This window comes from Phragmites australis, chromosome 2, assembly GCF_958298935.1.
Source record: "Phragmites australis chromosome 2, lpPhrAust1.1, whole genome shotgun sequence".
NCBI classification, from domain to species: Eukaryota; Viridiplantae; Streptophyta; class Magnoliopsida; order Poales; family Poaceae; genus Phragmites; species Phragmites australis.
The window spans coordinates 51,528,446-51,542,460 of record NC_084922.1 but is presented as its reverse complement, the minus strand read 5'-3'; the positions used below and the strand labels follow the sequence as shown (position 1 = coordinate 51,542,460).

Below are 14,015 nucleotides of genomic sequence, written 5' to 3'. Positions count from 1 at the left end.
TCTTTTGTGATTCAAACAGCTGAATCGAAACCGTAGCTCAATTCTAATTCAGTCTGAAACTGAATTGCTCGACAGCAAGGCACAATATGTGATCGAATCCGGATCAGGTGTCGCACATTCTCAATTTAACCTCCAATATAGACCCTGGGTAAGGGGCCGTGTAAAAAAGAATTCCTGGGATCCAATTCAATGACAGGAGTCGCACGGAGCCTACGAGGGAAAATCTTATGATGGGCTCGGGCCTAGCGAGGCCCATTTATTTGTATGTCAGCCCATGCCCATCTATTCTCTTCTCTTCTCTGAGCTCGCCGACTGATCCCACTCCGACGACTCGCCGCCGCCCCCCACTTCTCGCGATAATATAGTCGGAGGAAGAAGGGCGTCGACAAGAGGGACCGGAATGGCTCTGCGGGCCGCAAGGAGGCTGGCGTCTTGTAGCCGCCAACGACGCTTCCTCCTTCCCTCTCAGCCGCCCAACATGGCCACCACGGCGGCAGCCTTCCTCCACTCCCACGCCACCAGCTTCGGTACAGATCCCTCTTCTCTTCTCTTCTATAATCAGTTGCTCCAACTACTCATCAGACAAGTAGAGATCCTAAAACCCTATCGTTCATCAGGATACAAGCAAGTGCGTGAAGAGGAAAAGAGCAGATTGGTTGGCAACGTTTTCAGCAGCGTCGCTTCCACCTACGATCTCATGAACGATCTGATGAGCGTCGGCCTGCATAGGTTGTGGAAGGACAGGTAGCTGCTGCTGCTGCTGCTTACCCTTGCCTTGCACAATATTCTCCAATCAATCAACCCCTCCCCCCTCCCCTTTCCCACTCACCTGTTTTCTTTTCTTTCAGGCTCATTTCCAAGTTGAATCCCTTTCCGGGGATGAAGCATCTCGACGTGGCTGGTGGAACAGGTATAGTAATCTTTTTTTTTAAGAAAAAAGAAAAAACTTCACCACTAACATAACCAGGATTATGTCCGCATTCAAATTTAAGTATAATAACCATGGCTGAGGGGATCTTGTTTCCAGCTTGTTCGGCTCTATTTCGTGTTACTCTTAGTGTCTTTGGTGTCTTTTGTATTTTGGTTGTGTGCATCTTTGATATGTAGAGATCGGGCGGAACTCTTGTGCGGTTGTATCACTTTGATGTAACGTAACAATGAGTTAATAAAACTTTCCATTAAAAAAACAGTTTATATACTTTCCATTTAAAAAAACAGTTTATCTATATATTAGTATTTTGCAGGACCTTATGTTTTGCTAGTTACTCCTTCGGAGACGGCAGCATTATTTCCATACAAATGTATGATTATAACACTAGTCTTTTATATCTCGGTAACTTTTCTGTATGCCAGACAAGTCTAAAACACTTGTACGCTGTCTTCTTGTGTAAAAGCAAGATTCAGTGCCCAAATTTCCTTGCGAAAAGGGGAAAATCTATGTGCTTGTTTCAATCGCTACAGTATTTCTTGTTTATCTGTTGAAAGGCTATATTTTCTAGGAAGTTCCTGTGCTGGTATTATTTTCAATTCTCGCAACTATTGAGTTTGAAATTTGAAGTAACATATCTGATGATTGCTCATGTCATTCTTGCGATGGCAGGAGATGTGGCTTTTCGTGTACTGGAAAGAATTAAGAGCGTGAGCCACCGAGCAATGCAGGGTATTCTTACTGATATTGAAGAAGACACTCACATATATGTTTGTGATATTAATCCAAATATGCTAAACGTTGGAAAGAAGCATGCTGCGGAAAGAGGTCTCGATTCATTAATTTTGATATATGGTGCCACCTCTATCTCAAGTGCCACGTTCTGTTGTTCAGCAGTTGTTTTTTAATTTCAGGCTACAGCGAAGAGCATTGTCTTAGTTGGATACAAGGAGATGCAGAAGCTCTGAGTTTCGAGGATGGATCTATGGATGGCTATACTATCGCATTTGGGATCAGAAATGTGACACACATTGAGAAAGCTCTATCAGAAGCTTACAGGTTGGCTAATTTAGAAAATTTAAACCAAAAAACTATTAGGGGAGAAGAATTAACCTCCTGATGTTTCAAGTTTGTCGCAAGATTTATGTCTTCGCTGTTTTGAACATTTATATTTGTTTTTTATTTTTTCCAATTGTTTTCATGTGCACATGCTTGGATTAAATGTTCCTTTTAAGGAGTCTTTTCTTGATTTATGACTTGTCTCGTGTTCCATCATGTTTGTTTAATATATGGTCTAAAAATCTGATTAGTGTCGCTGGATTTGCATGTTTCAGAGTTCTAAAGAGAGGCGGAAGGTTCCTATGCTTGGAGTTGAGTCATGTGGATGTTCCGCTTTTCAAAGAAATGTAAGTTTCTTTAGTCAGTTTTTTTACCTTGAATATTCTTTTCATGCGTAGAAGAAAATACAGATGAGCAAATATCAGGGCTACAATCAGTTTTCAACAATCTTATCGTTAGTTTTCAAAAATAAAATAGGTGCTAACGACAGCAATAAGTTACCATCTGTAGCATGGTATGTGTTAAACATTGCTCAAGACTGTCCAAAAGAATTCATATATTTTATTAGTATTTACACAATGCCAGTGGAACAAAAAGTTTGCAATGATGTTGGTTAAAGTTTAATGTTGGTGTTGTTTCCCCCTTAAAAAACGAAAATGTGTATTGTCCTGCTAGTGCTTTTGTGAAAAGTAGTGTAAGCTTCTTCTCTTTTTTTTTTTTGCAATGAAAAAAGTAGCTTAAGCCTTATGTCCTACATTTCCTTCTTTTTTCTTGTCATCTTTCAAATTTTCTTCTATTTTTTCAGTTATGATGTTTATTCATTTTCTGTGATTCCGGCTATGGGAGAGCTAGTTGCTGGTGATCGACAGTCGTACCAATACTTGGTTGAGAGTATCCGTCGGTTTCCAAATCAGGTAATGATGTGGAGATTCTTAACATTTTTGTTATGTAACTGCCTCATTGTTCATAAACATGAATGCATGGTCATATTGTTTCTGACGCTTTGTACCTCATGTCATCCATCTCTGGGTTTATGTAGATATGAACTAGTACTTTGTAAAACTGGGATTTTTTTGGCTGGGCAAGATATTGTGCTACAAGATAGGAGTGAGAATGGCTAACAATAAACAAGACTGTCGAGCAATCTTTGTTCACCTCTTACATTCCTGCTGACCGAACCTGTACTTTTACAGGAAAAGTTTGCACAGATGATCCAGGAAGCCGGATTTGAGAGAGTAGAATATGAAAATCTCGTTGGCGGTGTAGTTGCGATTCATTCTGGACTGAAATTGTAGATTAATGAGCTGAAGCACAGCTTCAGAGAGCGATACTTTTGGATGTAAGTTTGTATTATTTTTGTTTTCTTCACCTCCGAATAAGGACTGATGTTTTGCATAATATGTGCTACGTTGGACAATGAGTTGCCTAGTGTTTGACCTGCGGAAAGAAATACATACATCTCGCCTTTTGCAGCACTACAATTTTCTATGTGTTTTTACCATGGCAATCCGTGTGCTAGATTTCTAGTGTTGGAGTTCTGATTCTTTATAGGGAATTCTCCTTTGAATCTCCTATATGATGCCATCGTCTTGCTCTCTGTCCCCTGAGACTGAAGAGGAGATGGCATGCATGGCGTGGCAGCAGATGCAGAAACCTTGTAATGAACGGGCATGATGAAGAACCAGAATACCTCAGCAACCAGATTACTATTTTACATGTATTTCACACACGACAGCATGCATCTGAATAAGTTAAACAAGAACCATTCCAGCTCCATTAATCTCCATCATACATATGTTACATTGCATTGCCCTAAAAAAGAAGGAAAAAATCGTAGTTAGGAGCAGTTCAAAGTGAACAAGCATGTACTGCTTTGCACTAACCAAAAACTGTCGGCCCGGCCTACACGCAGAAAGGCAGCTGAGGTGCGGCTGTTCTATGACGTATATATGTGCTTGCTAATGCTACCTTGGCAGCTTGGCAAGAAACTTCATCTCTGCTTGCTGTTTCTGAAGCACCGGAGTGACACGGGCCAACAGAGACGTCTTCTTGTTCTTGGCCGGAAAGAGGAAGGACTGGAGGGGCACCTTGGACTTGGACGGCACGCGCCCCAGGTTGCCATGGCCCGAGGAGGAGGAGGAGGAGGACTCCTCGAGCGGTTGCGGTTGCGGCGACAGGCTGACGCTCCGGTGCACCTTCGCCAGCGCCTGCTCGACCTCCGCATGGAGCCCCTTGACGTGATCCAGCCCCGCCTGCAGCTCGTCCGACACTCTGTTGTTCTCCTGCTGCATGTTGAGAACCTCCCCCTGGAACTTGGCGGCCTGGTACGACGTGAACTGAGCTCCCTCCACCTGTGCGTCCGAGTCCATGTCCAGCGCCGCCGTGATCTCCTCCTGTATGTCGCACAGCGACGTGAACCTGCACTGCAGCTCCCCCCGCAGCAGCGCGTTCTGTTCCGACCACACCTGCAGCTCCGTCTTGAGCGCCCTCAGCTGCTTCTCTGCTGCCTTCTCAGAAGAGGGGTCATGATGCTTCTCCGCCCCGTCTGGCTTGCCCTCCTCGTCGTTTACCAGCAGCTTCCTCATAGCGGACTGCAGGTCCTCGTGTTTGTTCTGGAACTCGTGTACCCGCTGCAAGGACGAGCTGAATTTCATCCAGAACTCCAGGTTCTCATCCAAAAGCGTGTCAATGTCTCTTCTGAACTTCTCTTCAAGAGGCGACGTGTTTTCTGCCTCGGCAACAGCAGGCAGTCTCAGGTCCTCAAGGTTAAAATTGAAACCCCCTTGCTCAACAACAGCAGCACCATCATCAGCTGAACATGACGAACCTTCCTTGCTGATCCCTTCTTGTTCATCGTAACCTCCAAGGTTATCAGAAGAAATGTGACGAAGCGGTTCTAATGAACCCCTCTCACGTGAACTTTTGTCCTGCCCAATGTCTGATTGGTGGATGCTGCCTTTAGTGCTATCGACGGATTCATTGATCCCTGCTGCATCCCCGTTATCACAATGATCATCCGGCTCAACGTCACCAGACGTCGACTCGGCGTTGTTAGCATGGGGTTCAGCAATTTGAAGACCCTCCTCCATCATGTCACAGTTTTCATCTGATGATGGCTCTGTTGACTCAACTGGTTGTGTTTCATGGGAGGCGTGTGCAGCAGAACCAGTATGGTGCTCACAAAACGGTGATTGCAATAATTCTGATATATCACTGAATCCGCTTATTGCTTCTATGAAATTTGAACGGATTGTGCTTTCGTCTCTGCGGAAGGAGCTTTCAAGAGCCTGAACTCTGATCAGCTCCTCTTCTACCTGTTTGACCTTATTATTTAATTCACTCGAGCCACTGGCCAGCACTGTATTCTCTTCCTCCAGGCTTTGCAGAGAATTCTCCAGCTCATTGTTTTCCCGACAGAGTCTATCTATCTGCGAGGTCTGTGATGAAACCATAAGCTCCAAGTTCATCAATTCGCTCTGTAATTTCTGCCATGGAGATGTTGCAGTCCCTCTCAAAGTGTTCCTTGATCTTGTCAATTACTGCCTGCATCTCTATTTCACCTTGTTTGACATGGTACACTTCCTCCATCTCGGCAACATTGTTCTTTCGCGTGCTTTTGTCAGAAAAATCCAGAGGATCCTGTAGAGATTTGCCATGCTGATTCATTATAGCCTTGAGCCTCTCTCTGAAAACGTTGACTCTTTCTGACTCTCCCGTTGCTTGGTTGGCGAATGACTTGTGCTGTTCTTGGAGTTTGACAATAGTGTCTTGGCAAGTCTTAAGGGCAGTTGCGGTCATCAAGGCTCTGGCTTCATCATCCTCAATCACCGCGCTTTCGTCAAACTTATCTTGGAAGTGGCAAACCTGTTCCTGCATGTCATTGATTTGCTTCTCAAGATCCCAGAACTTCGCAATGGCGCTCTCGTAGGAGCTTTTGATAAATTCTTTCTCGGTCTGCACGACAAGTATAGCTTTCTGTAGCCTGCTGATCTCCTCCCGTGCATTCTCTTTATTGATGGGAGCTGAGGTTTTATTCTTTGCTCCTCCACCCATCGGTCCAGGATGTTCTCCTTTCTTCTTCATCATCAATCCATCAACGATCGACTTGTGGATTTTGCACGGATCGACTGGGGTAAACGCTTTTGGGATGTTATCCTCCTCCTCTTCCAGCATTGCATACTGAACCTGGTCAGGGAAGGCAGTGGCAATGGTGTGGTTTGCTTTGTGAAGCTCCCCTGACATGATGTCATAACGGTCGACCAGAGCTTTGTATGCCCGATACACTTCTTCCACCTGAGTGATCACCTCCGGTCGCCTCTTGTAGTACATCTCTGCCCTCTTTGAAAAGGAATCAGCTTCCTCTCCAAGGAGCAAGAGCATGCACTTAACCCTGTGCTCCATATCTGCAAATAAATCCCAAGGATATCTCTTATTATCAGGCCCATAAAGATACATATAGTTTTACAGGAAATAAAACTTATCGCTCTAATCATAAACGAGTCTTGACAGGTTTCCAATGTCTCATAGATGGCCTAGGAGTACAACATTATTCTGTGGGGGCAAAGCAGGAGAATGGAAGGAACTAAAAGTAATCCGCAATGCCTCGGCCGCATCATATTCAAACAAGCCCATAGACAGGCCTCTTTCTTTAGGTCAATCTCCTAATCAACTAACCCTCAAGCCTGCTAACAGCAAAACAGCCTTGTAACCCAAGGGAAACCAATGAATGAACGGCATTAATAGGAGGTCTAAGTGGGTTCCAATGATGCAGATTTACCCAGAAAAGCAGAAATGGGTGCATACTAATTTGGAGTATGATTCATGAATCATGGTTGAAGAATTCACAAGATTGGCCTGATTTTTTAACATGAAACTTCTGTAAACAGATTCATGCAACTAAGCACATAAAAAAGTGTAATAGCAAAGATGAAAACAACAGATTGGATAGATGATCACCTTGGAGGTGGTTGTCGAGCCATTTTGTCTGTTTGGTGCGGATGTGGCTTGCCCACCACCATGAATACGCATTGCTAGCCGCCCGCTGCAGCATCCTGTCTCTTCCCCCACCCTCTCCAAATTCCAATATACTGGCATTAATCTTTTCATGATATGATAATTGCCATATGAGAGAAGAGAAGCTGAAGACAGATAGAGCAAGAAAGGAGGAGGGAGGAAGGGCGATTTAGAGGCTGATGGCCGAGTCCTTTTGATTGCAGATATACAACAATGGCTAAAAATAGCAAATATGGTGAGAGGTTAAGGGAAAGGAGAACACAATATAGGCACAAGGAAGCTCATACATTGGGACAACCCCGCTGATGTACATTTGCCTTGCTGCACCTGTCGAAGAGGCATCGCCTAGTGGATATGATCACTATGACATGCTTAAACTTTCACAATAGGTTACAACCCACGCACGAGCGCCTTGCAAAACACAGCTCGCCAACAAGTAGATCTTTAGCCATCTCTTTTCTGAAGGGATGGGCGCTCCTAGATGCATTGTCATTAGCAATTTCAAGTTGCAGCAACAAAAATCAAATCAGATTACTAAGCAGGGAAATATGCAGCGAATTTTTTGGAATAATATTAATTAAATCTAAAATTGCAAATCAGATATCCATTTTCGCAAAATTGATATCGTCATTTGGAATGACGATAGGTTCCTAGTCAACATTTGGGATGATGGCATGATGCTAGTTTTGCGATTTTGCGAAAACAGATACCAAATTTGCAATTTTCTATTAAAATAATATTATTCCAAAAAAATCAATATGTACCCAAATTTACTCACCACCAACCCCCCACTCACTTATGCATTCATCTTGATTCGTGTAGAAGATTTAACCTAGAAGTGATATATGAATCAAGAGACATTGTATGCTAGTCAAGGTTTTACTTACCGAATGGGCTTCGGTTACCGAGCCCGTCCGGTAACCGAAAATGCGCGGTTATCGCGATAACTGCTCAAAATTCAGCTGAAATTCGCACAAAATTCATTTACTAAAATTTAAATTTTTTTAAAAAATGTCAGATTCTCAGTTCGGTAACTGGTCGAATCAGACCGGTTACCAAGCGATTTTCTCAATTTATTCAAGCGGTTTTCTCGAATTTTTCACATTGTCGGTAACCGCTCGGTTTTCTCAATTTTCAGTGAAGCTCAATAAAAAACCCAAAAAATGGCTCAATCTTGTAAAATTAATAACTAATTCATCTAAGCTTCAAATCAAGTAAAACAAATTTTGTTGGTTTCCTTGTAACATGATATACATGATTAAAGTATTTATACTCATAAAAAAGTTGAAAATTTTCTGTGAGAAAATGTATTTGTTAAACCAAGTTAAATGCGTAGTTTACTCTTTGCTAATCCAAAAATCATTAAACTAATTTTGTTAGTCTTATTACATGATCTTATGTCTTTTAAAAATACATGAACTCATTAATTAGTTATTGTAACATGCAGGATTGTGTAAATGTGTTGCGACTAGATTAATTCATACCTGACCCATCACACCTCCAAAATTAGTTAAACCACTTTTATTAGTTTAATTATATTATGCTTTGTGTAAGAAAAATAATGGTAGATATGAAAAAGTTAATTACAGTGTTGTTTCTTAACATATTCACTTTATGTTTGTGAATTTTGTAAAAATTATGGAGAAATTAATAAAACTCTAAATAAGTGAAATCAATTTTAAAGATGCTCTTAAGATACATTATACACTATAAAAATATGTTTTTGCATGTTAAGCTTTTACTTAACATGAGTTAATAACTGAGCCGCACGTTTCAATTTTTTTTATTTTTTTCAAACTTTCTCCCTATAGAATATGATGCAAATGATATTATTTTTTAATTTTTTCCACAGAAGGTCTTATAATTGTCTCTAGTTTTTTTAGGATTTTTTTTTGAATTTTTTATTTTTTCAATTTTTTTGAATTCAAATTCGGTTACCGTTCGGTTTCTGAAACCGAACCAGAGTGGTAAGCTCGGTAACCGTGAATTTTGACCGGTTACCATCAATAAATTAAACCTTGCCGCTAGTTATTAGTAGGAAAATGTATCTTTTATTTTTCTAGATGCATGCTTGTTAATATGAATTCCATGTTTAGTGTTTACTAGCACTTTCCCTATTTTCTTTGTCAACTATGTCATAGTTTGAGTGTTAATGGTAGAAATGCTTAGTTATGCTATCAAATCGGATGAGTTAAATATTAATTTGAATAATGTTCTATACTACATAAACCGGTTTGGGTAATTTTTATAGCAACTTTGATCATAAGGATTTATGTATGTTAGTTTGATTGGTATGACTGTTGTATGCGTATTGGGTGATATGTAAATACCTGCTGAGACCCTAAGGACTGGTTTGTAAAGCCTGTAACCCAGCATAACAGCGCAACCACGAGACTTATATGGGTACGACCTGGTCAATTAATTAGATATCCTCCTTATTCTGTGTGCACCAGCGGACGGTTGAATGACATAAAAGTGGGCCTCTGCAGTAGATAGAATCCCTTCTAGCGGTGAAACCTTAGTGGGTGAATATGGATTTGGAGGCGTTTTGTAAAGGCCTTTTGCAGTGAGACCCCAGCTCCACACCCCGGAAGTGTGAAGCAAAACGAGAATCATAACTCGTGGATAAAATATGCAAACTCTATAAAGTATAAAAAACTGATCGATCGACCGTGCTCACAGTCAAGAGCAGTCTTGGACTTCTTCATAATTAGTGTGGATCTTGGATGGTTGGTTTTGGTAGTGGGATCGTGGAACCCCGATAAGTTGTTAGTCGAATATAGGATATCTGGTGAGTCTGGTAGTCGGATGGTATCTGATGAGCTATCATTTTAATGTTGTTGTCATCACACATAGTAAATAGGTTTGCTATACCTTTTGAGTCCTAGATTAGAATGGTATAGATATAGTCAACCTGAGTTTAGCTTTTCCTTTTTTTAATCTTTCATGTTATGTATTTTCATAATTGTTGAGTAATTTATGTACTCACGTTTATGTTATCACTTATGAAGTCACTGTATGTATAAAAATTTAATCCTAGTATATATGTAAAATGTATCTGGTTTGTTCTTTGAAAACCGGGGGTGACAATGACTCATGGGCTTAGCACTATGAACATTCTGATATTTTTTTCTGTAAGATCAGCATATCGTATGCTTGTCCAATTAAAGAAGCAGAGGGAAGATTGGTTAGAAGGAAATACAACTGCATCAAATTGGCAGCGGGTACACAAATCTTGGAGATCTTTGTGGAAGCTAAAACTGCCCTCAAAACTAATAGTGTTTGCCTGGAGGTTATCTCATAATTCTATTCCTACTGAGGCTGTTCGCATTAAAAGAAATATGAGTACTTCTGCAACCTGCAAGATTTGTAGGGCTGACACTTGGGACCATGCTCTGCTTCATTACAGACTAGCAAAGTGTGTATGGGCTTTAGTTGATGAAGAGATATCGAGTTTGATCGCATCTGTAAAAATTCCAGATCCAAGGGACTGGTTATTTTTCATGCTGCAGAACCTAGCGCAGGAAGAAATGAAAAGACTTATAAATTTTTTTTCTCGAATACGTAGGAGAGTTACATATCTTTGTATTAAGTGGAAGGAAAGTTAACGATTTTATAACCACCGTGAAATGGTCAACACAAGGACGTGTGAATCCTCAAAGTACTATTACATAAAATATGCGACAGATGAAAAAATCCTAAGCGACGACGCAAGTTAGAGAATTGAGTCGTGCGTACGTAGCTGGTGCTAGAGAGCAGACAGATTCTTAGCCTCTACGTGTAGTTTCTTGCTAGGCTATTTGGCATGCTAGACGTAAAGCAATTTTTGAAGAGATATTTCAGAGGCCACTTACAATCTTTGGTTTCATTGAATCTTTCTTAGCAGAATGATCTGAGACATTGCACACTGCAAAGTCCCATAATCGATCTAAAGGTTCAGTTGCTGCTGTTTGCGGAGATGGCTCACGGTTTTATGAGGGAAGCACATCGACATGGTCAATGCAGATTAAGCAGCATGTACCTAAATGGATAGCTACTCCTGAAGGCCGCTTGAAATTCAATGTCGACGGCGCGGTGGCCGTGAACTATGTTGCTGCTAGAGGTGGGACTTGGGCCGGGTCGGGCCGGCCCGACCCGACCCATTCGGGCTTCGGGCTTTTTGGGCCGTGTTTGGATGGCCCGATAAACTATTCGGGTCGGGTCGGGCTGGCCCAATCCTCCTTCAGCTAGGCTCAAACCCGACCCGAATGCACGATGGGCCTTATCGGGCCGGGCTGGCACGGGCTCAGTACCACCACATTCCACCGCATGTGAGGTCGCGAACCCATTTTTTACCGGGCCAGACCGCCCATTGGGCCCCATATCAAGGCCCAGCCCAGCCCATAAATCGGGCCGGGCTGACCCGGCCCATCAGTGCTCAGGTCGGGTCGGGCTTAAGCTTCACCGGGCCGTGCTGGGCTCGGGCCGGCCCAAAAAATATGGCCCAAAGTCCCAGCTCTAGTTGCTGCTAGTGCCCTTGTCATTGACGGGCTGAGCCTAAATGGATCGCTCCATCCTAAAGGAAATCAAAGAAATGAGTACCTTCTTTCAGAGGTCAATTTCAAGCATGATGGTAGAGGCTCTAACAATGAGGCTCAGGTTCGTTTGTAACCTGCCGTCCAGAAATGTTTCATGTACCAACACATTATGAATGAATAAGAGTCTGCCTTCCTTACAAGAAAAAGAAAAAGAAAGTGGACCTCGTTCTCCAAAAACAAAAAATAGAACAACCGACCACAGTGGGAGTCGAACCCACGACCTTCTGATCCGAAGTCAGACGCGCTAATCCACTGCGCTATGCGGTCAGAACTGTTTGTTTAAAGTTTACTTACATATAGATATTTAAATTCCCCTACTACAAGGGTGCCTATGCCAAAGCTGCAAAGGCGACAAAGAAAAGGAAAAGAAAAAAAAGTCTCGTCTGCTCCGCTACCTCCGCTGGTGGTTCACCTCCGCCCCCGATCCGGCGCGGCCAGCGGAGCAGACGACAAGAGATTCCCGGCGCCGCCGCCGTCGCCTCCTCCTCCTAGTCGAGCGCCCAGGCCACCAATTCCTTCCCGTTGGCGTTTCTACCATCCGACCCATCGCATGGTATACAGCTGTTGCTGTGAAGGATGGGCATCTTAAAGAATACATTGTTTTCTCATTCGCGACTTGTGCACTGGTGGAACCATTTGGCCTTGCCCCATATATTCTGAAACTCCGGAAATCCTTGACCTCAGTATTTGAAATTATTGATCGTGTACCCAAGATAGGATTGGTTCCTCAGGACCCTGTTATATTTTCCACAACCATAAGAGAAAATATAATTTATGCAAGGCACAATGCAACAGAATCTGAGATGAAAGAAGCTGCCAGGATAGCGAATGCCCATCATTTCATCAGCAACCTGCCTCAGGGTTATGACACGCATGTGGGAATGCGTGGAGTGGATTTGACTCCTGGGCAGAAGCAACGAATTGCCATTGCTCATGTAGTGCTGAAGAATGCACCCATATTTTGCTGCTTGATGAAGCCTCAAGCCAGCTCTGCTATCGAATCTGAGTCGAGTAGGGTGGTGCAGGAAGCCCTTGATACATTGATCATGGGGAACAAGACAACTATTCTCATTGCGCAGACGGCAGCAATGATGAAGCATTTGGATAACATTGTTGTGTTGAATGGTGGTAGGATTGTGGAGCAGGGAACACATGATTCACTGGTGCAAATGAATGGTTTGTATGTCAAGTTGATGCAGCCTCATTTCACCAAAGGGTTCCATCAGCGTAGACTAATATAATTTTGTACATTAATCCATGGAATTAAGCTAATCAACTCCTGCTTCACTGACCGAGGAACTTGAAAGCTAGCTTCCAGTTACAGGAAGAGATGCTACAGCTATGATGATAATCTAACAGAATAGGCATTGACACAGGCTTTCGACACATGGTAGTTATTGCACTAAATTTCTGGGGCTTTGATGGAACCGAAATGGAGTACCATAGCATGGACATGGTGGATTATGGGCACCAAGGCACCTTAATGTGCCATGCCTGTAATGACATCATTGGGTGATCCGCTCCAATAGTGTATGTCTTATTCAACTATTGTTGAGCCGAGACATCGCAAAATCATCATGCAGTTTCTGTGGAGAGAGAGAGAGAGAGAGAGAGAGAGAGAGAGAGAGAGAGAGAGAGAGAGAGAGAATTGGTTGAAACCAGGATCTGTTGAAGCCCTGTCGTGGGCCGCCTATTCATGCATTTTTGTAATTGATTATTAGTCTGGCTTTAATTGGTGTAGTATTGGACTGATGCCCTTTATAAGAATCTTTTCACACCTTTAGTCGTCTTGCTGGGTGTGAGGGTGCAGTTCGGTGTTGAAGTGTAACTAGAGCAGCTGCCTTAGGAAACACTAGGGAGCTCTGTATCTATGTGATATATGGATTGTAGTACGAAACTGGAGGTACGGCATGCAGATCATTTGGTAATCACTTGCAGATGCGTGTCAGCGTGTGTCTACCTGTTTGGTCACAGACACACCTGCAACCTGAAGGAAATCAATCATGAACTACTTGGCACGCAAGGATCACACTGCATTGGCAAGGTGGAAACTTGGGGCTTGTTTGGTCTGGACCCAAGTGAGCCAAGCCAATTTTTGGCCATGCGCAGAAATTATAGCTTTTGTTTGGTTTCCGACCAAAAATTTGCTATGGGAGAGTTAGGCAAAACTTGAGCCAAAACCGCAGTTCCGATTTTGGCTTGTCAAAATTTTTGTTTGGCAGCGAATCAAACACTATTTTGCTTGCTCGGATTTTGGTATTGAGAAATTTTGGCTTGGCTTCTTGCGCCTAACCAAACAGACCCTTGGACTTTTGAAAGTAGTTAAGTGAATTTTTTTTGGCTTCACGGTGAAAAGAAATACCAGCTATATGACTAGTAGCTTTTGCCACACACATGGCGACTTGTTGCAGTTAGCAAGGGCCTATTTGGTTCATGCA

At 42.6% G+C, this 14,015-nt stretch overlaps 3 protein-coding genes and 1 non-coding gene across 4 annotated transcripts; 2 read left to right on the top strand and 2 right to left on the bottom strand.

Moving 5' to 3' along the window:
• The first annotated feature begins 292 nt into the window (after nucleotides 1-292).
• On the top strand, nucleotides 293-3,488 carry LOC133909704 (2-methoxy-6-polyprenyl-1,4-benzoquinol methylase, mitochondrial). Its single transcript, XM_062352254.1, has 8 exons — nucleotides 293-527; nucleotides 618-744; nucleotides 849-910; nucleotides 1,601-1,756; nucleotides 1,843-1,987; nucleotides 2,263-2,334; nucleotides 2,793-2,901; nucleotides 3,181-3,488. The coding sequence occupies exons 1-8, from the start codon at nucleotides 401-403 to the stop codon at nucleotides 3,280-3,282; spliced, it is 900 nt and encodes a 299-aa protein (XP_062208238.1). The 5' UTR covers nucleotides 293-400; the 3' UTR covers nucleotides 3,283-3,488.
• Nucleotides 3,489-3,951: 463 nt separating this feature from the next.
• Nucleotides 3,952-7,037, bottom strand: LOC133908360 (protein NETWORKED 2D-like). Its single transcript, XM_062350347.1, is given in 3 exon segments — nucleotides 3,952-5,449; nucleotides 5,451-6,390; nucleotides 6,944-7,037. Coding segments are annotated over 3 exon segments (2,532 nt in total).
• Nucleotides 7,038-10,999: 3,962 nt separating this feature from the next.
• On the top strand, nucleotides 11,000-12,818 carry LOC133908358 (ABC transporter B family member 20-like). Its single transcript, XM_062350343.1, has 2 exons — nucleotides 11,000-11,102; nucleotides 12,139-12,818. Exons 1-2 carry the CDS (start codon nucleotides 11,000-11,002, stop codon nucleotides 12,816-12,818), a joined length of 783 nt encoding a protein of 260 aa, XP_062206327.1.
• TRNAR-UCG (transfer RNA arginine (anticodon UCG)) lies at nucleotides 11,771-11,844 on the bottom strand. Its single transcript has one exon. It is a non-coding gene; the product is annotated as a tRNA-Arg (tRNA).
• Nucleotides 12,819-14,015: the final 1,197 nt, after the last annotated feature.

Coding starts and splice junctions, on each gene's coding strand:
- LOC133909704 (XM_062352254.1), top strand. CDS start 401: ATGGCTCTGCGGGCCGCAAGGAGGCTGGCGTCTTGTAGCCGCCAACGA. Junction 1,988..2,262: donor GCTCTATCAGAAGCTTACAG/GTTGGCTAATTT, acceptor TGCATGTTTCAG/AGTTCTAAAGAGAGGCGGAA. Junction 2,902..3,180: donor TCCGTCGGTTTCCAAATCAG/GTAATGATGTGG, acceptor GTACTTTTACAG/GAAAAGTTTGCACAGATGAT.
- LOC133908358 (XM_062350343.1), top strand. CDS start 11,000: ATGCAGATTAAGCAGCATGTACCTAAATGGATAGCTACTCCTGAAGGC. Junction 11,103..12,138: donor GAACTATGTTGCTGCTAGAG/GTGGGACTTGGG, acceptor CATGGTATACAG/CTGTTGCTGTGAAGGATGGG.